At 35.0% G+C, this 27,720-nt stretch overlaps 1 protein-coding gene across 3 annotated transcripts in view; it reads left to right on the forward strand.

The window, feature by feature from the left end:
• The window catches only part of PVRL3 (poliovirus receptor-related 3), a 183,787-nt gene that overhangs the window by 38,764 nt on the left and 117,303 nt on the right, over window positions 1-27,720 (forward strand). For all 3 annotated transcript variants that reach the window (XM_006895336.1, XM_006895335.1, XM_006895337.1), the window contains exons 2-5: window positions 6,574-6,915; window positions 13,363-13,659; window positions 18,423-18,540; window positions 22,442-22,593. In XM_006895336.1, the coding sequence (XP_006895398.1) occupies window positions 6,574-6,915; window positions 13,363-13,659; window positions 18,423-18,540; window positions 22,442-22,593 (909 nt within the window). The remainder of the gene's footprint in view (window positions 1-6,573; window positions 6,916-13,362; window positions 13,660-18,422; window positions 18,541-22,441; window positions 22,594-27,720) is intronic.

Genomic DNA, 27,720 nt, shown 5'->3' on the forward strand with positions numbered 1-27,720 from the left:
CAGAGACAGTGCGTTTGGCACAGGACAGAGCAGAGTTTAGGGCTGTTGTACATAGGGTCACTATGAGTCGCAAGGGACTCGATGGCACATAACAACAACAGTAACATCCGAAGTAATTTGGTCAGCCTAAATCCAGTTTCAACCTGGAAATGGATACTAATTTTCACTTTTCTACTTCACCTTGCTCCTCCTTTGACACCAGCTACCCATAGTTCGTTTGAAGCATGCAAGTCAAATGCCATTATCCATTAGTCCATGCAGCCTTTCTTGGGTCCTTGTCACCCTGAGCTATGTAAGAGCACACATGTTTTTCAGTTTTCCACACAAGACATCTACCACCTTCTGTGGGCATTCTCTATCCATTTGGGTTGTTTCTGACCAGAATAGTTTAAAAAGCTCATTGAAATCGGCATTCTTCATTAATAAAAAAGAGATTAAAAAAGAGAAAAAACAGGTTTTGAAAGATTCCAGCATTTGTGTTTTCCTTTTTCCCAAGGATATATGCCCCTTTCCCCATGTATGAATGTTCTTGCCCGTCCTGAAGCCCTAAGAACTTCTTTATTTGGGCTCTTTTATTGTATTCATACAACTACCTTGCCAACTGACTGGAAGAGATCGGTATTTATTCCCACTCCATAAAAAGAATGATTCAAAAAGTGTGGAAATTATCAAACAATATCACTAACACCACACACACGGAAAATCCTACTGAAGATTATCCAAAAGTGACTGGGACCAGAAATAAAAGCTGCGTTTAGGAGAGGTCATGGCACTAGGGACATCATTGCCAGTGTCAGGTGGTTCTTGGCTGAACACAGAGAGTACCAGAGGAATGTCTATATCTGTATTTCATTGACTGTGCAAAGGCATTTGATTGCGTGGATCATGACAAATTGTGACTAACTTTGAGAAGAATGGGAATCCCAGAACACCTGATTATGCTCATGTGAAATCTGTAATTAGACCAGGAAGCTGTCATCCAACCAAAGCAAGGAAAGACTTTATGGTTCAAAATCAGAAAAAGAGTATCAGGGATGTGTCTTGTCTTCATACCTTTTCAATCTGTATGCAGAACAGATCATTCAAGAGGCTGGACTTTATGAGGAAGAATGTGAAATCAAGATTGGAGGAAGATTGATCAACAACCTGCATTATAAAGATGACACAACCTTAAACCTGAAGCATCTGCTGCAGAAGCTCGAGGACTGTAGCCTTCAGTATAGATTGCAACTCAGCATCAAGAAAACAAGATTCTCACCACTGGGTTGATTGGCAGAGTTGTGATAGATGGAGATTCAGATTGTTGACAGTTTCAGCTTGCTTGGTTCCACTATCAGCACTCTTGGCACCAATAGTCAGGAAATCAAAAGACAAATTGCATTGGGAAAGTCTGCTGTCAGGATCTCTCCAGAGTGCTGAAGAGCAAGGATTTGTCAGTCTAGAGACCAAGGTCTGTCTGATGTAAGCCATGATCTTTGCAGTTACTTATTATGCATCAGAGAACTGGACAGTGACCAAGGATCACAGAAGAATTATTATTGCCTTTGAGTTGTGCTGCTGGAGAAGAATTTTGAACATACCGTGGACTGCCAAGAGAATAAATAGGTCTGTCCTGGAGAGGGTGAAACTAAGCTGCTCCTTAGGGGCAAGGATTTTGAGAGACTGTATCTCACATAGTTTGGTCATGTAGCCAGGAGGGGCCAGTCTTCTGTAGAAGGATATCATGCTTGGAAGGGTCTAGGGACAGCGCAGGAGAGGAAGACCTTGAATAAGACGGATTGACACAATCTCTGTGGTAATAAGGGTAGATGTGTCCTGGACAGTGAGATTGGCTCAAGATAGATCAGGGTTCAGAACTGTTATACACAGGGTCGCTATGAGTCGCAAGCAATGCAGTGGCACATAATATCATTAGATTCATTATATAATTATTATTAGCATCTCATTGAGTAACCATGATTTATTGACTCCACCTTTCCCCAGGTTAACTGACCCAGTTTGGTCTTTATGGTTCTCAATTCTTTACACAGAAGCTTTCTGTATAGACCAGATTGAATTATTTTATTATCTCTCGTGTTGCCTCTTTTTCTGTCCGAGAAAATAATAATAAGTTCAGTTTAGTTAGTTAATGATGCAAAAATATAAGTTGGAAACCGAGTAGATAACACAGGATGAAAACATCTTAAATGATTTTCTTGAAATCCTACAATGTACAGTAAGATTTATGGCAGAATTAGTGTCTTGGCAGTGATGAAAGGTTTCGTTATTTACTGTTCCTAGCCCTTTTGTATTCTGGACTTGCATCACCACTAATGAAGAACTTACTATAAATAATATTTATTAGTTTTCTAGGGCACTCTTGCTCTCTAGTTAAACTTGACTTCTTATCAGAAAGGTTTGGAAAAAGAGTAGGCTCTGTGTTTGGGAGTCATTAAGTGGTAAGACATTCTAAATTTTAAGAACCACAGGGGGTAATCTGTTTCTCAACTGTTTTAAAATTCTGTGGAGAAGAGTCATATTCATAAGTAGCTTCTAAGTTTTGGATTTAATCTAGCAATGAGCTTTCTTGTTTGCTAGCAACAGAAAGCAGCTGTTACTAACTAAAATGTAAAAAGAAGGATATATTGCTAGAAGTTTTATAAAATCTAATAAAGAGCCAGAATTTCAATACTTGTAAGGTAGTCTTACCAAATATTTAAGGCTTAAAATAAACACGAAACAAAATCTTTTCATAATGAGCAAAATGCACATTTCTTTAGATAATCCAAAATGAAAAATCACACATTTCTCAGAATTTAAAACACTGGAAAAGAATATATGAAAAAATAATGACTGCTTTTACATTGATTATTGGTATTTATTTACAAGTAAAGTTGATAATTTTTAAAAATTTATGAGTTTCTTAAATGTCTACACATATCCTTTGTTCCTTTTGGATGTTGATAGATATTTGTTGTTAGTCAGATCTTTCAGCCTTTCTTTCTGAGTGATGAATGACCTTATCTACTTTATATATTTTTGCTTCAAGCCATTTTTCTTGGTAGTCTATTGATAAAGGATTGCTCTGCTAATGTTAATTGCCGTAGAGTTGAGCACAACTCATAGCGACCCTATGAATAAAAGACCTGAAACCTTTCAATAACTGTCGTTTCTCAAAGTGCATTAAGTTTCCAGAGGCATGTTGCTTAGGAAGTGGTACACAGTTTAAAATCATCAGCTGCTTTGTGGGATAAATATGCGCATTCAATTCCCATGCGATTTACTGCCTCTGAAACCTGCTAGAAGGTCAGCCGTGGGTTGGTCCCAATTCTGCAGTGCACAACAATAATTTAGAATAAGGAGATTTGGTGGCCTAGTGAGTAAGGCATTGCACTGCCAATGCAAAGGCAGACAATTTGAACCACCAGCTTCTTCGATGGGCTTTCTCTTTCTCTGCCGTATATAGCCTCTGGAAATTCACTCGAAGATCAACTATTAGTTCTGATCTGAGAGCAGGCTGTGTGTGTTTTAGAGACAGAGATCCTTGCTATCATATTAAGGCGTGTTGAAAGAGAAAGAGATAACCTAGTATATTCCCTCTAGACATGCTGACCCCCGTAGGCTATGATTCCTTTTAAAAAAAAATCTTTCCAAAAGAAATGCATCCCCCCACTCCCTGTATCTTATTATTGTGATTTGAAAGTTTATAAAACAAATAAATTTTGGTTTTCCATTGAACTATTCATACACATTTTGTTTTTTAATGTTTGTTATAATACCCACAAGATAACCACACGCTTCACCCCTCTGAGTCTTTTTTCCTATACTTCTGTCCTCCTCTATCCTGACTTAACTGAGCTTTATCCTTGGGTAGATACCACCCTTTTGACCTTAAATGTTTAATTATTCCAAGGAATGAATGTCTCCTTGGACCTATGTTTTGGCCAAAAATTGACCTGAGTGGTACATTTCATTCCATATTCAAAAGATGATTAAGGACCATAATCTTTGGAATTCTGCCAGTCTGCTGGACCAGTATGCCTGCCTAATTTTATGGTTGTGAGTTTTCCTCCACGTTTTGGCCTACTTTATTGAGAGCTATCTGCTATAATACCTTTTGGAGTGGTCCACAGTGGTAGCCAAATATACTATCTAGCTTTTCAGGTCTCAGTATTGCAGAGGCTAAGTTAGATGTCTATTATAAGCCAAGTTATAAGTCTTTTAGGTGTTTGGACTGGTGGCTTCTATTCATCTTTGCTTTTATCCTCTTTTCTTTGTTTTGAACAGAGACAGACCAGTAACTATACCTTATTTAGGTGGCTTTAAGATGATTGTTAGGAATGAGAAATGTCCCTTCCAGATAATTTTTATAATTTATTCTATTCCACCTCCTATCTCATTTCCTCATTGCTATAGAGTAGAAACTGATTCATAACATACTCCAGTGGATTTGGGGATGTTGTAAATTGCACAGGAGGAGATTGCCTGTGATTATCCCATAGAACTAATGGTGGATTTGAATCACCAGCGGAGTGCCATCTTTGTGTGAGCAGTACAACTCTTGATGGCCTATGCCGCCAACCAGGGTCCCCTTACCTCTGTCTAAGAGTGATTTTTTTGGGGGTTGGGGGGTTCTTTTAATTTGCTTTTTTACTTTAGAAATTACATACTATAAATGATTCTACTTTGGACATGTTGCTAGGAGGGGCTATTCTTGGAGAGGGACGTGATTCTAGGAAGGAAGGGTAGAGGATCAGCAAAGGAGAGGAAGACCCATAAGCATGTGGATTGACACGGTGACTGCTGCAATGGGCTCTTGTGTGTCAGGAAATGTGTGTCAGGATGACACAGGATAGAATAGGGTTCAGATCTTTTATTTATAGGGTTGCTAGGAGTCAGTACCTAACAACAACAACATAAAAGATTCTGTTATCAAAGACTGCAAAATAAAAACTAAGGTTTTTAGTTCTCGACTGGTCGCTACATAATTTATCTGACGTAGAATGTATAAGACGTTATTGTTGGTATGGTTTTATCTGCTACTTAAAAACCTATGAAATCTTGTAAGCTGAAGTACCATAAAGTGAAAAAAACAATTACCTTACATTTATAAGGGAAAAAATTTTGAGCATTTGCAGATAAGAAGAAAAAAGTACCAACTTAAGCCAAATAACAAATGAAATGAAAACTTGAAATAACACTAGCATTTACTACTCACAGATGCTGTTAGGTTGCTGTGGATTACCAGTGCCATTCTTTCATTAAATTTTATTATTTGTTTTCCTCTTTAAAGAACCATTGCTGTTTATGAAATATTTCTTAACTGTTTCCTCAGTTGAATAATTAAAAGAATTGTTACCCTGTGCACAGTAGCTCTGAACCATGCTTTGTCTTCAGCCAATCTCACTGTCTTTGACACACACCTACCCTTATACCTCAGTCACTGTGTCAATCCATTTTATCCAAGGTCGTCTTTTGGTCCCTCCACCCTTCCAGACGTGGTGTTCTTCAAGGACTGGTACCTCCTGGTAGCATGCCCAAAGTATGTGAGATAGAGCCTCAAAATTTTTGTCTACAAGGAGCAGACATGTAATTTTTCAGTATGAAATATAGCATTAATATGTGCTATTGATTTATCCTGATATTTTTAGAATAACTTTTCTTGATCATATATTTTTATTGAAATACAGAGCTGGATTTAATTTAATTTAATTTAATAATATTTTGTTATTTTAAATTAATATTTTTAACGTCTCATTATTTGATTTTTCTGGTTTCATTCTAGCTTTTAATGAATTGTCTTAGAATTGAGTAGTTTAAGTTTACTAATTGTCTACTCTTGGAGGATGTTTGGAACGTGATATTAGTCATTCTTTGATTGTTAAGTATTTAGCCATTGTGCATTAACAGACCTTTAGCTGTAATGTCTTTAGTCATCTCTTAGATAGGAAAATTTTCTCCCTGGGGGGGGGCTTATGTCCCCCTTCCCACATTTTTGTGTGTACTATGTATCCCTACCATCACAGGGCTTAGAGATAGAATGAGTATAGTTTTATTTATTATTGTTTAGATGAAAATATTTGACAAATATGAATTTTGAATTTGAGACTTTTTATACATCTCTTGACCATTTTTGAATGCTTATTTTTAGTTTGCTTATTGTTTGCTTTTTTAGTTTTTAGTATTCTAGTAACTGTGAAGATTTTGTCGCTGAGCACTATATTGCTTAATTACTATATTCATTAATAATAGTATTTCTTACAAAGTTACATTGTACATATAAATATATGTATCATTTAGGAACCCTGGTGTTTTAGTGGTCAGCACCGCCCACATAAAGGTATATAATTCAAATCCATCAGGTGCTCCATGGGAGAAAGGTGGACACTCTCCTCCTGTCTGATTTACTGCCTCAGAAAACACTGAGGGGTCAGCTATGGGTTAATTCTGACTTAATGGTACAAAGCACTAACCATAATAACATATATTTTATACATACATAAACGTATATGTATAATTTATCAGATATGTCATGTAACAGTAATGTAACCTTTTTCTATTCCAAAAATTACACCTTTTTTCCCTTTTTTATAGGTGCCTTAGCTGGACCAATTGTTGTGGAACCACATGTCACGGCAGTATGGGGAAAAAATGTTTCATTGAAGTGTTTAATTGAAGTAAATGAAACCATAACACAAATTTCATGGGAGAAGATACATGGCAAAAACTCACAGACTGTTGCAGTTCATCATCCTCAATATGGATTTTCTGTTCAAGGAGAGTATCAGGGAAGAGTTTTGTTTAAAAACTATTCGCTTAATGATGCAACAATTACTCTACATAACATTGGATTCTCTGATTCTGGAAAGTACATATGCAAAGCTGTTACTTTCCCACTTGGAAATGCTCAGTCCTCTACAGTTGTAACCGTATTAGGTAGGTATCCTTAAATTCTTGTCTTGGTAATTGTCTTTAAATGTGAGAGCTCTGGTGGCCTAGTAGCAAGAAGCTGAAGGTGCAGGGTTCCAATCCACCACATGCTCTGCTTGAGAAGGAAGGACAATCTCCTCCTGTACCAGTTGAATCTGATTTGACAGTACATAACAACAACAATAAAATGTTTATATGCTTAGATTTAAAAGAATTAAAATTTTTCAACTTTTGGGCAGTCTCCTCTTGTGCAGTTACTGCTTCTCAAAACCTGATTGGAGAGTCAGCTATGGGTCACTTCCAACATAGTGACCTACAACAACATGTCATATTTAGGGACCGGCGTATTGGATTGCTAACCAAAAAATTGACAGTTGAAGTCCATCAGCTCCTCCAGTGGAGAAAGATGAACAATCTCCCGTAAAGATTTTACAACCTTAGAAATCTCATGGAGGATCTCTATATGAGTTGGATCAGCTGCATGATAGCGGCTTTGGTGTCTTATTACTAGCTATATAATGAATATCACCAAGTGTCGGAGAGCAGTGCTGAATATCCCATGGGCTACCAAAAGAACAAACAGATAAGTTCTGGAGAAAGTAAAACCAGAGTACTTGTTGGAGGCAAAGGTGGAAAAGTTTTGTCTCATATACTTTCGGCATGTTGATAAGGAGAGGCTATTTCTTGGAAAGGAACATTATTCTTAGAAAGAAGGAGGGTCAGCAAAACAGATGAAGACCATCAACGAAATTATTTGACACAGTGATGACAACCATGGACTCAAGTATGTCAGATATGATGACTCTGAGTCTTACTTGACTCAACAACAGTTTAACAACAACAAACTAGTTCTAAACCCAGAAAGCACTAGTGGTGTAGCCCTTAGCGAGTTGTGCTGCTAATCCACCAATTGTTTCTCTGCGCAGTCTGTTCTTCTTGATGGCACGGAGATTCCAGTTTTCAGTTCTAAGGTTTTTTACATAAGATAATATTTCCTTTCTAATATGGAGTGTTCCTTTTTCTTTTCACTGTTTCTTTTTAAATTTTTAATTACAATTTTTGGCTAAATTATCTTCTTCTTTTAAGTAATAGAGTTTATCTTTTGTCCTGACCCTCACTGATGCGTGTTCTACCAAATTCTTCCATGTTCTGATGCAGTTTAACCTAAAATAAAAAGTTTTGGTAGAATTTTGAATAGACTTTATAAGATTAAGAACCTTACAATGGAAAATAAAAATGGGGAGATTTTAATTTTTACTATCAGTAGAAAGTTTATTTACTTTCACCTCAATGAAAAGTGGAAAATAAACTAACTTGGGAAGTTTGGTTAATGAATTAATTTAAACTAATAAGGATTAAACAATCATAGCAACCTGTAGGGTGGTATACATAGCTTCGATTCCCTGGAGAGGGCAGCTAGCTGATAGTATCTAGCTTACTTATCAATAGAAGAGAATAGTTTTGTGGACTGGAATGATATACCTTTTATAATTTAACTTCATAATGCTAAAATGTATAGATGTTCTTGACATTTACCAGTCATATAACAAATGCTTGAGCCAGGAGATAGAGAGGGATTTGTGAACTTGATAGTTTAGCAGTGTTTTGTAAAAGAAATGGTTGAGCCAGTTGTTGGAAGATAAGTTTAGGATAGGCAAAAATGGAAGTAGTTTAGGGAAGTTATCCTTAGATAAGTGAATAAAAGTCAGAGAACCTGGGCACCGCCCTTCTAACATTAAGGTTACGTTAGTGTATTTCTGAATCTGCTTTTCTAGCTGTTAGTTTGTGTACTTCATAAGAAAATCTTTTAATATCAGCCAGCTTAGTACAGAAGGTTCTATTCCATTTTAGTGTATATTTGACAATTCAAAAGAAGCAGCTACAATTCTGAGGCAAGGTTTTGAGACCCTTGAGAAGTGAGAGGGATATGGTCTGAGTATATTTCATAGGATTGGGACAATGTCTAATAACTGTAATGTTCACTTGACAAAGTTTACACTCTTAGAATAAATAATAGTAAAGCCAGAAATAATCTTGTCATAGAGACATCTAGCCCTGGTTTACATTACTTAAATAGACGGAACTTCAAATTAAGGAATTTTTAGACTAATTAAATGTACTCTAGTGACATGGTGGTAAAGTGCTTTGCTGCTAACCAGAAGAGTTGGTAGTTTGAACTTACTAGTTTCTCAGTAGTAACAATATGTGACAAAGTGATTTCCACTTATTTATAGACCTTGGAAATCCTATGGGCCACTTTCCCTATTCTGTAGAGTGGCTATGAGTCTGACTTGACTCGATCTCAGTGAGTTTGGATTTGATTAGACTGGTTAGTAGTTTTAGGATTTAAGACATAAATTTTGTTTGGAAGGAAGGTGCCTTTATTCTAGATGTAAAATTATTTCTACAGTTTTAATTATGAAAGCATGAGCAAATGTCGTTTGAATAACCATGCACAAATAAGGAAGACTTGCCAAGCAGCAGCTAGTACAAACAGAAACAAATGCAGAGACTTCAGATGTTAGCAGACACAGACTATCAACAGTGCTTATTTACTCTTTGATGAAATGAGTCCACCTATAAAATTTTTACAGAAAGGAAGCAATTATTTTTTAAACCACATGACAACTGGCTCTGAAGTAGAGAATTATTAGGACATGAAAACAATTAGCCTGAAAAAAATAACAAAAAGTTAATAATTGATTGTGTGTTTTAAGGTCGGTATCTCTTTTCATCAGAGCATACCATACATAGCTGATTAATGTAATTGCTGTAAATAAGTTGCACACCTGTGAAAAGTTGAGTTTTCATAAGTTGTGTTGTATGTTTATAATAATGACAGAAGAAAGTAGCTGCTGGGATTTCTTAATGTGTAGTCACACACCTCAGATTTCATTCCTTGATTTGAAAGTTTAGGGCTATAGTTTCATGGGACATCCTATTTAATTGGCCTAATAACATGTTTAGTGCTTCCATTCTACCTCCTACTTCATTCCATAGTGCCTGGGGTAAGATTCTGTAGAAGAAACCTGATAGATCTTGTGGGTGGGATGGGAAAATGTAGGGTAGACTTTCATATTCTCATACAACCTGTATTTCCTGGAGTCATGGAGGGTAGATGATACCCTGAAAGCAATACTCTGAAATAGTCACTAAACTAATGTTCTCTTAACCCCAGAAGATAAGTTTAACTAATAAGAAATGTCTGCCTTTGAGCTTTGTCATCTTTTAAGATCTGTCTAGATAGGTTAAAAGTGTTGTTGAGTTGTAGGCGACTCTTAGCAACACTATGAACGAAAGTCCTCAACACTTGTGTAACTTTCATCGTTTCTCCAGGTTCATAGGGTTTCCAGAAGCAAGCTATTACGGAAGTGGTAGCAGGAAAGATTAGCAAAGAACCTGAGGAGTGGTAAATTAGTTTATATTAATAGGGGGAAAACAACTTAGAAAAGGAATGTGAAGACAGTTGCATAACTCAAAGACTACGATACTTGCCCTTTAATTGTACATGTAGAAACTGCTGAATTGATGGGCGTTTAACAGTAACAGCAGCATAGGAAAATAAAATATTTTTTTTAAATAAATAAACCACAGCCAAAAAAATCAACAAAACTAAAAACACACACCATTAAAAGTCATGAAAGGACAAACTTAGTTCTTGGAAGATACTTGTCTCACATCTATGAAAGAGCCCTGGTGAAGTTACATGTAACATACTGGGTTTCTAACTAAAAATTTGACAGGTTGGCAATTAAAATTAGAAGCTATGGATTTCTTTTTTTTTTTTTTTTTGGTTAGGATAATCAACGCGTATAAGAACTTTCACACATCAAAAAGAGAGTTGGTGTCTGTAGGGATTTTTCAGAAGGAATTCCAAGGGACCATTAGCATTTGAAGCAATCTTGAATTTATAATCTGAGAAATGCAAAATAATAAATTCAGTGATATAAGTGTACATAATTCAAGATCTGCACATATTGAGAAATATGCCTATTTAAATGAGGGTAAGCATATGGGCCAATAGGAACTCTTCTAATTGGGAATATAAATTGATGTTTTGGAAGACTCTTAGCATTATTTAGTAAAATTGAAAATACATAGAGTGGGTACAATTCTACAAGAGACAAGTGAGAAATTTATGCATAATACTCCAGATAATAAATAGGAATATTTCTTATAACATTGTTTACCTTGATTGAGAACAGTCCAAATACCCAACAGTAAATAAACTGTATGGCTGTTAAAATATTAATGTATGTATCTGCATACTAATTATGTACATAATTATTTCACAATGAAAGTTGAAAAAAAAACCCAAAAGTTATAAATACTCTGACATGAATGAATCTCGGGTATTCAAGGTTGAGTCAAAGAAAAACTATGCAAAGACAAAAATATAGTTCAGTTCTACTCATAAAACTCAGAAAAAGGTAAAGTTAAACTTATTACTGAGGTTTGCTTTCATTTGTTGTGTAACTTTTGTTGTTATGTGTTGTCGAGTCACTTGCGACTAAGCGACCCTATGTACAACAGCCCTAAACCCTGCTCTATCCTGTGCCAGTTGCACTGCTTCTGACACACCTATCCCGATTACCCTAGTCACTGACTCAATCCACCTCATAGAGGGTCTTCCCCTCCTGCACCATCCCGCCACCTTCCCAAGCATCATGTCCCTCTCTAAGGACCGGTCCAATCCCTCCTTACAACATATCCAAAGTGTGTCAGACGAAGCCCCAGAATCCTTGCCTTCAAGGATGAATCTGTTTGTTTTCCTAGCAGTCCATGGTACATTCAATATTCTTCTCTAGCACCACAGCTCAAAGGCATCATTTCTCCTTCTATCCTCCCTAGTCATTGTCCAACTCTCTGATGCATAACAAGTAATTGCAAAGACCATGGCCTTTATCAGACGCACCTTAGTCTTCAGAGTGACACTATTACTCTTCAGTACTTTGGAGAGGTCCCTAATAGCAGACTTTCCCATTGCAATACGTCTTTTAATTTCTTGGCTGTTGATGCCAAGAGTGTTGACTGTGGAGGACTGAAGTTGTTAACAATCTCAGTCTCTTCACCATCCATCCTCATGCTGCCAATTGGTCCATTGTTGGAGGATCTTTGTCTTCTTGACATTGAGCCTGAATCCATATTGGAGGCTGCAGTCCTTGACCCTCTGCAGCAAGCGCGTCAGGTCCTCCTCAGTTTCAGCAAGCAGGGTTGTGTCATCTGCATAATGTAGATTGTTTCTAGATCTTCCACCAATCATGATGCCTCACTTCGCCTCATTTATTTCCAAAATTAGTATAATTATGTGACATTGAGGGCATAATTAACATCAGGAGGAAGTTTATGAAGGATTTGTTGAATGCTAATAATAGCATTTATGATGGTCATATAGGTGTTTGCTATAAAATGTTCCTTTTGTATGTTGTTCTTAGTTTTGATTATTTCATAATAATGCGTCTTAGAGAAAATCCTTAAGGAAAGGTTATTTTTATGCCTTGAATTTGAAGTAAAACAGGTAGATATGAATCAAGAACAGATACATGATAAAGAGTAAACCAATGAGAATTCTTATAAACGGAAAAAATAAGTCATTGAAATAAAGTTTCAATGTAAAAATAATCTGTAGATTAGTCTTAAAGAAGCTCAAGAAAAATTACAAGGAAATTGGGAGAGAGAGATAGCAAATTGGTAGGTTAGATGGTTGAAGAGGTCTTTATGAGGCTACTTCCTCACCTGGGGGAATTTTTCTCTACCCTATAAGATCCATGGCATATGCATTACTATAAATGAAACCATTTAGTGATGTTAAATTGGTAGCATGAGTTAATTAGGTCTATATTTTAGAGTAATTTGAGAAATTTAACTATTTTAACATTCTACTCTTCCCCTAACATGTGAGAAGTTAAAGGTGAAAGTGTAAAAGACCATGTTTTAAATAAAATATTAGAGTCACTTAATGGGCCAAGATGTTTTGTCCCCTATTGCTTCTCTCAAAGGAACATTTTCTTAACATTTTAAATTTAGGCTCTGTACTGGTAATTTATCTAAGTATTATTTCCTTTAAATGCTTTTGTTTCAAAATAAAGTATTATTCATTAAAACTGTTCTCTTATCTTTCTAGTATATTGTTAATCTCATAATGGAAATTCTTATTCATGAAATATTCTTTTTAAAATGTATTAATTTTAAGAGAGTAACTTGTTTATCCCTATAAAATGTTACTTGTTCCAAGAAGTAGTAATATTGTAATATAAAGCCTTGGCTTCTTTGCCCTGCTCATTACTATCTCTTGTTCCAAGGATCTTATAGATGTCGTCATTTAAAAGTGTATTTGTGTTTATGTTTGCATTGTCTTATCCCTAAGTTTATGGCTAGATGTGGCTTAGGAGGATACAAATATATTCTTATATAATATGTAATATACATTTCTTTTTTTTTCATGTTAAACAGTTGAACCCACTGTGAGCCTGATAAAAGGTCCAGATTCTTTAATTGATGGCGGGAACGAAACAGTAGCAGCCATTTGTATTGCAGCCACGGGAAAACCAGTGGCACATATTGACTGGGAAGGAGATCTTGGTGAAATGGAATCCACTACTACTACTTTTCCAAATGAAACAGCAACAGTTATCAGCCAGTACAAACTGTTTCCAACCAGATTTGCTCGAGGAAGACGAATTACTTGTGTTGTAAAACATCCAGCTTTAGAGAAGGATGTTCGATATTCTTTCATATTAGATATACAGTGTAAGTACATACTAGTATTTTCTTTTAAAATGTAAATTACACATTGAATTTTAGTTTTCTTAATTTGATTTATTTCTTTGTCATACTATCTTTTTTTAATTGAGATTTTAATGAAAGTTTTTAGAGAACTTGGATTTCTATTCACTGTTGCACATTTTCCTCCCTACCCACCCACCCCCAGTTTACTTTTCATTTTGAAAAGAGAAAAAATTCTTTCATTGTTATATGATATCCCTCCAGTCCACTTTACTATGTAGCTGTTATTCTGAACTCTTGCCATGCAAATAATACTTTTTTTTTTATTAAATTTTATTAGTTTTAATGAACATTTACAGAGATTTGGGGTTTTCATTCAGTAATACTTAATCATATATTCCTTTTAAACAGTTCTCTCCCTCATCTGTTTCAATGCAGTGTACATTATGTATCTTCTCTTAGTTTCCCCTCAACCCCTGTGTCAGTCCTGTGTTATAACAGTGGCATTATGCAGTATTTGTCCTTTTGTGACTGAGATATTTCATTCAGCTTAATGTCCTCTAGGGTCATTAATTTTGTATATTTCCTGAGTTCCTTGTTTTTCAGTGATGTGTAGTATTTCATTCTGTGAATATACCTCAGCTTCTCTATCCATTCATTTGTTGATGGGCACTTGGATTATTTTCACCTCTTTGCTATTGTGAACAAAGCAGCAGTAAACATAGTTGTGCATATATCTACTTCGGTGGCAGTTCTGGTTTCTTCAGGGTATATTCCTAGTAGTGAGATTGCTGGGTTAAATGGTGTTTCTATTTCCAAATTTGTCAAACTATCTTTTTGTTTGAATTTTTAATGTTCAAATTCCTCCATCTTTTCTAAAAATAACATGTTTTGTAATTTGTTCACGTTCTAGAAATTTTTTTTATCAGTTTAGTAAAGATAGATGGGTGACTTAAAGCATGCTCTGCAACTTACATTATATAACTATATTCTTTTTAAAAAATTCTTAAGAATATGCTGCATTTTGCACTGCAGCCCCAGAGTTAGGCTGTTTGAATCCACCAGATGCTCTGCTGGAGAAGGAAGGGCAGTCTCCTCCTGTACCAGTCAGATACTATTTGCCAGTACACACACAAAATAATAGATAAAAAAAAAAACCTAGAAAAAAAGAATATGCTCTATTTTAAGTGAGTTTGGGGAATTTTTCCCTCAAAATGTACAGTACTTGAAGGCAAGCACCCTTTCTCCTTTCTGATTCATTTTCATTGATGTTACCCATATTTTCAGAAAGAATCTTGATCTTTCTTAGATACATTTTCATTATTTTGAAATACTGTTCAAAAACATTTCTAACTTAGTTTTATTGATTCATGTTGTAAAATAGTATTTTGTAAAGAGATCTAGAATAATAATAATATCCAAATTATTTAATGTCTTTTGGGGTTTTTTTGTTGTTGTTAAACAATACTCTTATGTTTGTGTCTGTGGTGTACATATGTGTGTTTATACACTTTTATGGTCTGTATAAAGTTTCTCTATTTGACATATTGTTTGCTATTTTTATAGCATTTAAAAATCTTGATTTAACACCCCAGCAACGACAGCAGAATTTAATAGGGACAATAAAAAACAAATGTCAGTTGAAGGTGTGAAGAAATTGGAACTCTCATATACTGCTGGTATGTGTGTAAAATGGTACAACCACCATGGAAAGTAATTTGGCACTTCTTAAAAATTTAAAATGCATGTATTTTTTGATCCAACAGTTCCATACTTGGTATATATCATATAGCAATTGGAGCTGGAAACAGTCCAAGTGTTCATCAGCAGAGGTGGTAGTTACATTCACTTGGTGGAGTAGTACGCAGCAGTAATAAAGAATTTGCGGAGTACTGCGTAACATAGACAGTTCAAGAGGACATTGTCCAAAGAGGACATTCAGTTCAGTCACAAAAGGACAAATATATAAACGACTGTTTTACAAAGTTCAAGTTGACTGTTTTACAAAGTTCAAGTTTAGACACAGAATAATTCTTGGATGATTACCAGGAATGGAAAGAGAGTGACAATAGTTACTGAATATATATTAAGGTAGATGAAGGGAAAGGCAGTATGCAATAAGAATATAATTATACATCGCAATTAATTACAGTAATTTTAATATTATGTGTGTGAATGATTGAAAACCAATATAATCTGTCACTGTTCTCCAAAATTCTTATTTTTTTTTTTTTAAATATGGAACGCTTCACGAATTTGCGTGTCATCCTTGCGCAGGGGCCATGCTAATCTTTTCTGTATCGTTCCAATTTTAGTATATGTGCTGTCGAAGCGAGCACGAAAATTCTTATTTTTTAAAAATTAACAGAAAGAAAAATCTTGATCTATAAAACAGGTAATGGTGCAAATAGCTTTTGTAATTATGATAAATACAACAAAAATGATACAAAATAGGGAAAGTGTTTTGCTTTCTCAGCCATTTCCATCCTTAACAGATCTTATGTTTAGACAGTTTTTTAAAGCCATTCTGTTTTTCCCCACTGTTGGTTTGCTTTTTTCATTTAACATGCATTAAAGTATTAATTACACATGCATTACTCTTGTGATTTCAGTTTCTAAAACTAACCATAAAGCTGTTCTTCAAAGTTTGTAGGGTTAAACTGGAGATAATTATTTGACATTGTTACTATGTGTATGAATGCTGCTGCAATATTTTCTCCTCTTTGAAAAAGTAATTTATTTTCCCCACCTTATATTAACATACTTTTAATTTTTCTTGTTAAAATTCAGCCCAATTTTTAAGCACTGCTCTTTTTCTCATACGTATTTTTTCCTTCCCAGTGTCTAATAATTACTGACGGTTTTTTCCCCCAACTTTTATTATAGTTATTTATCTATTTGCTTGAATGCAATCTTAATTACATAAAACTATGTCTTTTAATGTAATAGTTTGTCATTATGGCCGAGATTTATTGGGTTAGCTTAAAAATGTTCTTAACATACTTTTGACCAGAATTCTTTTTAGAATTGGGTATATATAAAATGTGAACAAAGTTTGAAGACATAACATCTGATAGCCCAGTTTATACCTCAGTTTGGAGGTATTTAGAATACTGCAGCCTCCTTAAAGATACTAAACATACATATTTCTAAACTGTTCTTTCAGCAGCATATTTTACTACTGATTTCAAGTTACAAAAATCTTTTGATTATCATAGGAGTCTGAAATGAAGGTTGCAGAGTGGAGTATACTGGGAGTGGGGGTCGGGGGCTGAGGGGAGATTGTATACCAATGAAGGAATTTTTCTTTTGCTTTTCAAAGAGAAGAGCGAACTGGAGTTGGCGGTGGTGGGCAGGGAGAAAAGTGCAACAATGAGTGAATGGAAATCCAAAAATCTCTGTAAATGTTCATTAAAAGTAGTAATAAAAAAAAGGAGAAAAAAATATTTGTTAATTCTTTGTATTTGGGCTAAACATTTCTTTTTTTAATATTGTACTATAATTTTACTTTAGTAAAAAGATTTTTTACCACTTTCCTTCACCCGCCAGCGACAGGGCTGTGATTTTCTCTTTTTCTGTAAGTAGTTCAGGCTTCCCAAGCACGGTTAAAGTCTAAACTGGTTTGTCTGTAGCTTTCCATATAATCTTTGGTTTATATCCAGTTTACTGTGTAACTCACAGAAAGATATAGAGTGCCTGTAACAAGCCATTCAGAATACTTCCATAGGGAAGCTTTTCATGGCCCTCACCCACCCTATTCCTAATTGAAAGTACCAAACCTGGCTCTTGAGACAAATGTTAGTGAAATATTAAAAAAAAAATTCCGTTTACTATAATCCTGTAAACTTCATGAATATAGCATTTGTATGTATACCAAATACCTGAAAATAATATCTGACACATATATAGAGTTTAATAAAATTATGGTGGGAGGAATGATGGTGGGAGATAGTATAGAACTTTAAAAAGAATCATGAATCTGTGCTCCAGGCAGAGAAGTTTAAATTGTTTTTTTTTTTAAGTTTATTATTATGTTGTTGTTAGGTGTACTGAATGGATTAAAGTTCATTTTTTAGTACAGTTGAGGTTCTAGGTAAATTATCTAAAATACATAGGCTTAGAAAGTTGTATCCTCTCTCTCCATATACATAGAATATTGACTAATATAGTGAACTTAATGCCCCAAATAAAATTTCCTTTTAGATCAAATGTCTACTTAAATCAGCAGTTTTATATAGTGACATACATGATACTTGTTATTACTATTGAGTTAAATGCTATATTTGAATATTGAATTAAATACTACAAGATTTTCTTTATCTTTCTACATCTGATCTTCTGTTTTCCTTTTGATGGTTATGGATTTATGAATATTCTTAGCTTCAGTATCTAACTGAAACTGAACATCTATATAGCCATTCATTTACAGTTTTTTGTAAATACACAATTTATTGACTAGTCATTCACTTTTTTTTTTGTCAATTACTATTTAGTGAAGAAGCTCTGGTACATTGTGTGTTGTTGCTAACGAAAGGTCAGCATTTCAAATCCAGATTTACAGCTTCAGAAACCTTATGGAGAGTCACCATGAATCAAAATTAACTTGAATGCATTAGTTTTAATATTTATTGAGTACTTAGTTTAACATTAGTTTATATGTTAAGAGTAAGGAATAAGAATTTCTTTTTTTCTGATTCTGTGAGCCTATTATGTTAATGCTTTCTCATTATATTTTATTTGTTTATACCATTAACAAAATAATTTACCTTTCGTACTTTATTTTATAGATGCTCCTGAAGTTTCAGTAACAGGGTATGATGGGAATTGGTTTGTTGGAAGAAAAGGTGTTAATCTCAAGTGTAATGCTGATGCAAATCCACCACCCTTCAAATCTGTGTGGAGCAGGTAATATTACATATTTATTAGCTTTTACTATGATACTTAGGTTTTTCTGATTATTTCTTATTTGAATAACCAACTTAAAAAATATTTAAGCCATTGTTATTGTTACTCTTTCTAGAGGAGTAAAGGGTACAAAATTTGAACCCATAGGATGGAAATAATTATACACACACACACACACACCCCACCCCTACACACCTGTCTGTATATATTTCTAGTGGTCTAGTGTTAACAAGCTGTACTGTATCCCAAAGGCAGAGGCATGCGGTTCAAATCCACTAGCTGTTCCACAGGAGAAGGATGGGGAAATCTCTCCCTGCAATTTACTATTCTGAAAATCCATGGTCAACTGTGGGTTCATTCGGATTCGACAGCACACAACAACAAATATATATACAGTTGATGCAGTGCAACAGTGAACTTAAGAATAACAGATTATGAGGATGGTGCAGGATTGAGTAATTGTTGCTGTTAGGTGCTGTCAAGTTGACGACTTACATGGACCTTATAAACAGTAGGTCTAAACCCTGCCCTATTCTGTACCATTCTTACCATCCTGCTCAAGACCAAATGTATCTCACATCCTCCTTACTTTTGACAAGCAAGTTTTGTCATCTGCATATAGCAACTAGTTTATGAACCTTCCTCTGATTCTGGAGCTACATTCTTAATAGAGTTAGCTTTTTGGATAATTTTCTCTGTATACAGATTGACTAGGTAATGGGGAGAGGACACAGCCCTCAGGTACACCTGTCTTAATTATTTTTAAACCATGCAGTGTGTCTCTGCTCTGGTTGCACAACAACCTCCTGTCCAGGTATAGTTTTTCCATGAGCACAATTAGGTGTTCCAGGATTCCCGTTCTTCTCAGTGTTAACCCACAACATGTCAGGATCCACACAATCAAATGTCTTTCAATAATCAATAAAACACAAGTGTATTTCCTTGTAGTATCCCTACTTTCAGTCAAGATCCATCTTATATTAGGAATGATATGGCTAGTGCCACAGCCTCTTGTTCTAAATCCAGCTTGACCATCTGGCAGTTCTGTGTCTATGTACTGTTCCAACCATTCCTGGGTGATCTTCAGTAAGATTTTGCTTGCATCTGATATTAGTGATAGTTTGCTATAATTTCCACACTCAGATCACCTTTCTTGGGGATAAGGACAGATAAGGATTTTTCCAATCATTTGGCTGCGTAGCTGTTTTCCAAATTTCCTAGCGTAGACTGGTGAGCATATCCATAGTGGCTTCTGTTTATCAAAACATATTAATTAATATTTTTCAGTTCTTGGGTCCTTATTTCTTGACAGTGCATTCAGTGTGCCTTGAACATCTTCCTTGGTGACTATTTTCTCCCTGGAAGGGTTTGATGTAAAAAAGTTCTTTGTGGTGTAGTATTCCCACTGTTGCTGTGGTTTTGGGTGTTGGTGTTTTTGGTTTTTTTAAAAAAAATATTGTAATTTTAATGATGCTTCCTGGATCATTCCATATTTTGCCCATCGCATCCTTCAGTATTGCATCCTGAGGCTTTGATTTGTTTTCCAGTTCTTTGAGAAATGTTGAGAGTGTACTTTCCTTTTTATTTTCTGACTTCAGCTCTTCACACTTTGTAATACTTTGCTTTATCTTCTCGAGCTGCCCTCTGAAATCGAATTGACTGTTAATCTCCTTTATTTCAGCATTTAGTCCTTTTGTTTCGGTTTCTTGTAGGGCAATTTCTGACAATTTTTTCTGACATCCTTTCTGGTCTTCTCTTCTTTCTCTGACTTTGTAATGATAGTTTGCTTTCCTCACGGATCAAATAGGGTTTCATTTCTTTGAGTGTTGGGTTGCTACTAGTTGGAGCTGATTCAACATCTAACAACATTTGTTAAGTATTTTCCTAGGAATAAGGTACTCAGATTTTGAAAGCTGATGGTTGTAAAAATGTCTTCTCAGAGTCACGTTAAGCTCCTTATACCAAAAAGACCAAAAACCCAACCCTAAAAAACAAACCAGAACAACCAAACCAACTATTGCTGTTGAGTCAGGAAGGACTAACCCACCGTTACCATGCATTGTTTCTTATGCTTAATGATAAAAAACTCAGAGACTGCCCTTTTCCCATGGAGTAACTGGTAGATTCAAACAGTTGACTTTTGGGTTAGAAGGACAACATGCTACCCACAGGGCTACCTGCACTCTTTTGAGTGTTGTTCTCGCTACACCTGAGATTGTAGAACCATCTTATGCCACTTAACTCTCTACTTTTGATTTGCTGCTTTTCACTTTCCATTGCTAGTAGTTTCTTTTAAGTTGTTTGCTTCAATTTCTCAGTGGTGCTGTAATAGAAATACCATAGTAGCTCCTTTAACAAACAAACTTATTTCCTTCTTATGTTTAGCAGGCAACAAGTCTGAATTCAGGGTGTCCCTGGCTGTCCCTCCACCCATTCTTAGAGAATATCCTTGTCGTAACTTCTGTGCTGTTTTATTCATGTGATGTCAGTCTTTCCTTTATCTCTGCTTGTTTCTTTGCCTAATCAATAAGTAAAAAAAAAGGAAAACCCAGTCCCATATGAGCTTACATCCACAAGTGTGGAGATTAGTATTTCCAAGATCCATTTTTGGGAAATACATTTCCTAACAATCTTTTCTCCCTGTTAGGTACTTTAATTGTTGGAAGGAGAGATTAAATCTGATTACCTCTGCATTTTAGCAATAGAGTGAATGAAGCATAGCAAGTAGTAAGCTCTCCTAGTAATTGAACAGTTTTGGAAACTTATGTAACTCAAATAATACTTGAGTGTGTTCTTTTATTCTCTTCAGTCAGCATGATAAAGAAACTTGACAGATACTTTACACAGAATTTCTGAATAGATCTACTAGTGTGATGGTTTGTTTTTATTATTGTTTTAGTACTCTCAGGTTGTAGTAATAATTTTTGATACATCCTTTTGTTCCTTTATAATGAATGAATTTTAAAGTTCTTATGCTTTTGTGTCCATTAATTATTATTGAGTTCATTCTAACTCATGGTGACACTTGTATGTTACAGAGTAGAACTATAGGGTTTTATTGGCTATAATGTAACAGAAGCATTTCACTAGGCTTTTTCCTCCCTTGATCTCATGAGTAGGTTTGATCTTCTAAAGTTTAGGTTTGTATTTAAACCAGAGTTATAACAGTAGGACTTCATTTCTAATATAACTTATAGTAATGTGCACAATAGACTGAACCTCTTGGCAAAGTTAGTATAGGTACCTTCTAACAAGAATTGCTACTGACATAAAATTGTCCCTTGATTTTCCCCCCCTTTTTTCTGTTTTCACAAATGCCCACCTTATATATGAAACTATAAGACCTGGTGTTTTAGATAATCACCGTTTCTTTGTATGGAGCACTTTATAGATTTACTCATAATTAAGTAATGATCTGTGAATATGTTACAGGGAAAATAATTGTCATGTATTTTAGTACACGTGTGCCCTCATGTACATGCATGTGCACACTCACGCACTCACATAAATACCATGAGTAGATTCATGAGTAATTCACTGAGAACTATATTTGATACAATGGTATTGTCTTCAGATTATAAATTACTCTGATTTTTCAGATTTTTTAATATAGCTCTCTAATAGTACATTTTCCCCCATCTCCCTTCCCATTCTAATAATGTTGGCCTGGCTACACCCCTTAAATGAGTTGAAATTTTTGACAAAATGGACATTGTTAATTATTTCATCTTTATTAAAATTAAAGAATCATCACTTTTTACCAAGTATTTTAACTTCATTTTGTACTAGTTTGCATCTAAACGTTGTTTTCCTGACATCTCAAAAACGTAATGTCTGGAATCATTGGCAGTGAATGTATTTTGAAGATATTTAAAATAATCTCATACTTCTTAAAATTTAGGTTGGATGGACAGTGGCCTGATGGTTTATTGGCTTCAGATAATACTCTACATTTTGTCCATCCATTGACTTTCAATCATTCTGGTGTTTATGTTTGTAAAGTGACCAATTCCCTTGGTCAAAGAAGTGATCAAAAAGTCATCTACATTTCAGGTAAGTTATTACTGTCTTATAAAATGAATTACTTTAAAAAGCATCTAACACTAGTACAATGATCTGAACACTTATTTTAGTACAGAAACAGATTCCTCAATTTAAGGTTTCTCAAATAATCTACAAAGAATATGATAAACTAATACCATTTAAAATAAGTAAAGTGTACAGTTAACCTAATAATTGCCTTTCATTGATGTAGAGAAGTGTCAAAATATCGATGCAAGTGTACTTATATTTTAATACGTATACATACTCTTGCATTGAATATTATATTATCCTCCATAGATAATATGCCTTTCTCAGTTATTTATTTCTTTACACCAAGAACAAACACTTATTTTCTCAATTTGGTAGATCCAAGTGTCTAATTAATATAATAGCAATTATGATGATCTCCTTGTTAAATATCATTGTTACACAATATGAAACTATACCATACAGGATTACTGGAACTTTCTGTAGCAATGTTATTGTTTTAATAAAATAAAACTTAAGATGGTCTTGATGTCACTTCTTAAACCATTAAAAACTTAGGATTTTCATATTCCAGGTGTTTTGCTGTATGTTTAACTTTTAATTTGGGCATACATAAAATATTAATATATTTAGAGTAAAAATTTGTCTGTAAATGAGAAATATTATTTATAATTTCAGTGCTTATTATATAAAAATTAAACCCCTAACTAGTTTACAGCTAATAGTTAATTAAACATCTCTTACTACTGATAATTTGAGGAGAGGACCTACCTCTTCTTTCCCTAATTAAGTGAACTCATGAATAAGTCAGTCATTCTGCAGCAATTGCAGTCACCCAGGGAGCTCTGGTGGCAAGGAGCTGCACTACAATCCCAAAGGCAATCCCAAAGGCATGCAGTTCAGAACCGCCAGCTGTTCTAGGGCAAAAGGATGGGCAGTCTCCTCCTGTCTGATTAGTTGCCTCTGAAAACCTGCTGGAGGGTCAGCTATGGGTCATTTCCAACTCAGGGGCACAGAACAACAACAACAACAGTCCTCATTAACTAACAGATGGAAAATGAAGGTAATTTTGAAGAATGATGGTTTGCTAGTTTTGTAATAGATAATTTGCAATAATTTGCCTATGAAACAAAAGAATCAGACTTCAGGGAACTTTTTTTGTTTGCTTAAATATGCTCTTAATTCTTATATGATCACTCAAGTTAAAGATCAATTCCCTATATTATTTTCTCTGGACAGTAACACAGTTTATACTTAAATGCTTTACCTTTTCTTACATTTAAGTGATTCATACTTCCTTTGTTCCCAGCTATATATCTAGTAATCAGTGTAATGCCTAAAAACATGGTAGGACTTCAATATTATTTTTTCTTAATCGTAGAAAAGCTTAGAATTATTTACACTCCCAACTCTTTGTCCCAGTAGCAGTGTAGGAAATTGAACAGAATTAAGTATTAGTAAAATTAGTTCTTATTTTTTGAGAGGATTTTTATACAAAGGAAAATAATGGATAAGTCATAGGAAATGCATATTTAAAGTATAATTTAAGTAATATTTTTAATATTTATATTGGGTTGGGTATAAAATTTGTAACCATTATTTCATTTCTAGGTGTTGTGTTTTGCACTTTCTTTCATTCACATTATGTTTCATTCTATCATTCCCATATATTGTGTTATGAAATTAATTACTATTGGTTTGTGTCCACTATTACCCTGTCTTTTCAGGGTCCCACTAGTTCTTTCCTAATTCCCTCCCTCTGCCCGCCAAACTCTGTGACTCCTTGCCTCCACTTCCCTACTTTGGACATTTGTACACATCTTACTAGTTATTTATTTTTATAGTAATGGTCGTACATAGTATTTATCTTTGGGACTGAGTTAATTCACTCAGCATAATGCTTTCCAATTTCTCTCATGTTATATATTTCAAAATCATTGCTCCTGAGCGTTGCATAATATTTCATGTATGAATAATGCTTCTGTGGATACTGGTGTACAAATTTTTGTGTCTCAGTTCTAATTTCTTTGGGGTATATTCCTAGCAGTGGAATAGGTGGGCCATGTGGAACGTCTGTGTTCAGCTTTTTGAGGAAACACCAAACTGCCTTACAGAGTAGTTGTACCATTTTGCAATTCCACCAGCAATATATGAGAGTTCCAGTATCTCCACATCCTTTCTAACATTTATTGCTTGCTGTCCTGTTAAACTTTGCCACTGCTACGGGGATGAGATGGTATCTCATTATGGTTCTGATTTGCATCTAACTCTTATTGCCAGTGATTTTGAGCATTTCTTCATGTGTCTCTTGGTCATCCAGATGTCTTCCCCTGTGAAGTCTTTCCATATCTTTTGCCATTTTCTAATTACGTTATTGGTCTTTTTCTTGTGGAAGCCCTGAAGTCTATGAACTTTTATTATGAGACCTTTGTCTGAGTTGTCATTACCAATTTTTTTTTTCCATTCAGTAGGTTCCCTTTACACCCTACTGGAAAAAGTTCATGATACACACAGGAATTTAATCTTTAGAAGATCCCATTCATTAATGTACTCCTCTCTTGATTTCACATCTGGCTGTATTTGCCATTTGCCAGCCTATTTATACCATGGGCTAGGCCTTCTACTACATTTGTTACCATTTATGATCTTTAAGGTTTTGGGCTTTACCCCAACATCTCTGGTTCACCTGGTGTTGTTTTTTGTGTGTGTGATGTGAGATGTGGATCTTGCTTTAGCCTTCTATTTTGCCAGCATCGTTTTATTGAAGACATTTGTTGTTTCCTCAGTTGATAGACTTTGCTTCCTTGTTGAACACCAACTGGCTATATAGATTGATGGATTGATGTCTGGGTTCTTGTCCATTGATCTTTATATCTTTCTTTGTATCAGTACCATGCTGTGTTGTTTATTAGAGCTGTTTAGTAAGATGTCAGCCTCCCACCTCATTCTTGTTTTCAGAAGTGCATTGCTTGTTTAAGGTCTCTTTCCAAATAAACTTGTCAGTTGCCTTTTCTATTTCTTGGTAAAATTAATTTGGTATCTGTATGTGGATTGTGTTGAACAGGTAGATTTTTTTGGAACAGGTAGATTGCTTCTGGTAGGACTGTCATTTTCACTATATTGAGTGTTTATATCCGTGAAATGGAAACATTTTTGCATTATTTAGGCCTCTTGCTGGCTCTCGCTGTAATGTTTTGTAGTTTTCTTTATAAAAGTCTTGTGTGTGTCTAGTTAGGTTTACTCCCAAGTATCTCAGTATGTGATTGGCTATCATAAATGATACTTGGTGGGGTTGTTTTAGTTTCTTTTTCTATGTCTCCTTTGTTATTTCGAGAGGAATACTACTGATTTTTGTATATTGATCTTGTATCCTGTCACTCTTCAAAACTGATCTACTAATCTTGAGGTTTTTTTGTTGCATTATTGGTCTCTTTTCTGTGTACACTAGAATATCATTTGCATCTAGTACAGTTTTACAACCTTTTTTGCCAGTTTGGATACCTCTTATTTCCTTTTTCTGTTGTATTGCCCTAACTAGGACTTCTGATACAATACGAAACAGGAGTGGTAAAAGTGGGCATCCTTGCCTGTCTCCTTTGCAATGGGAGACATTATGTGAAGTTTTTCTTCATATGTGTTACACCGTTTCTGGTGTTTCTACATAATTTGTTGACATTTTAAAGTATTAGATTTTAAAGTATTCCCTTTTGGGGATAGGGCAACTTACTATATAGCAGAGTCATTTCTGAGCTTACGCAATGGGAAAGCTACTCTTTTCTAATGTCCTTCAACTTTTCTCTCAACTGTAGTGTAGGGTTGCAGGACTCTTGCCTGAGTGCTGCCTGCTACTTCTAAAGTTTATAGTCGTCTCTGGTAGTGCTGCTTATTAGCACAGCATCCTAAAAGCACCTTCCCCTGGCAGGCAGCTTTACTCTTCTCTATCCCATGTGGGGTTTATGAGAGCCAGGCTCTTAACCTTACCTAACTACCCACTCAGGTTTTACACATAACCTGGTAGGGCTCTCTATAGTCTACACTTGTCTCTTCTGAAGTTTGTAAATGTCCTTGCAGGTGCTAGTGAACACAGCATTCAGACCTACCTGCCCCAGGCAGGCAGCTGCTCTCTCTCTAGTTTTAGGTTGAGGGAGACAAGGCCCTACTTTTATCTAGCAGCCCTCTCAGTTCTTTGGTACAGCCTGGTAGAGATCTCTCCACCCTGCTCCTGCTTCTTTTTAGCTTTTCAAATGGAGGAGCATGGACACATCAGTTAGAGACCACCTTCCCCTCGGCAGGCAGCTGCACAGTCTTATTTTGTGTGGGATCGAGAGGCCTTAAGTAATATTTTTCTATTGTAAAATTAGGTACTGAATATTAGAAATATTATGGTCAGGTACATTTGTAATTAACTGATCATTTAAATATTTGGGCTCAATTTTGGAACTATAATATTTTCTTGATGATTATCTAAATACATATTATTTAGCATATTAGTACTCCTGACTTATGTATTCACCTTCCTATTTAATGATCATTAACTCTGTTAATCTAATCAGAATTTAAAACTTAATATCCTCACAGCCAAGTTCCTGGTCATCCTGCCTTTGTCCCTAAACCTACTGCCCCAGAAATTTTCTGCTCCCATTTATGGTAGCTTTTTCTTCACATTTGTTTTAGGTTCAACCCTTGATGGTTATTTTCCCTTTTTTAAATACCATCTCTAATCTGACATTCTATCACCTCTGCCATTAAGTTACATGCAGAATCTTAACCAGTAATACATCTTTTCCATTGGAACTATGCTGGTGTAAGCAATTAGCAGTTCTCTCCACACTGTCCATGCAATAGCATTAATCCACTGATTTTTTTTTTATTCATATGTAACTTTGTAATTTTTGACTAGAGAATAATATCACACTGGCAATAAAGTTTTCACTATTTTTAAGTGAAATCTACTAAGTCTTGGAAAAACATAAGTCAGGTTTTGAATAAATATATAAATACTTACGTCATAATAAGGTAGCATTATGTGAAATTATTTTTTTTCATCAACCATCAAGAATAGAGCATGACTTTTCTGTCCAGAGTCTTAAACATAGCACTTTACACTGAGGTTAGCTTCTCTAACAGTTTGTTATAGTGTATCACATT

Source organism: Elephantulus edwardii, unplaced genomic scaffold (genome assembly GCF_000299155.1).
Source record: "Elephantulus edwardii isolate Elephantulus edwardi_28Jun2011 unplaced genomic scaffold, EleEdw1.0 scaffold00165, whole genome shotgun sequence".
In the NCBI taxonomy this organism is placed as follows: Eukaryota; Metazoa; Chordata; class Mammalia; order Macroscelidea; family Macroscelididae; genus Elephantulus; species Elephantulus edwardii.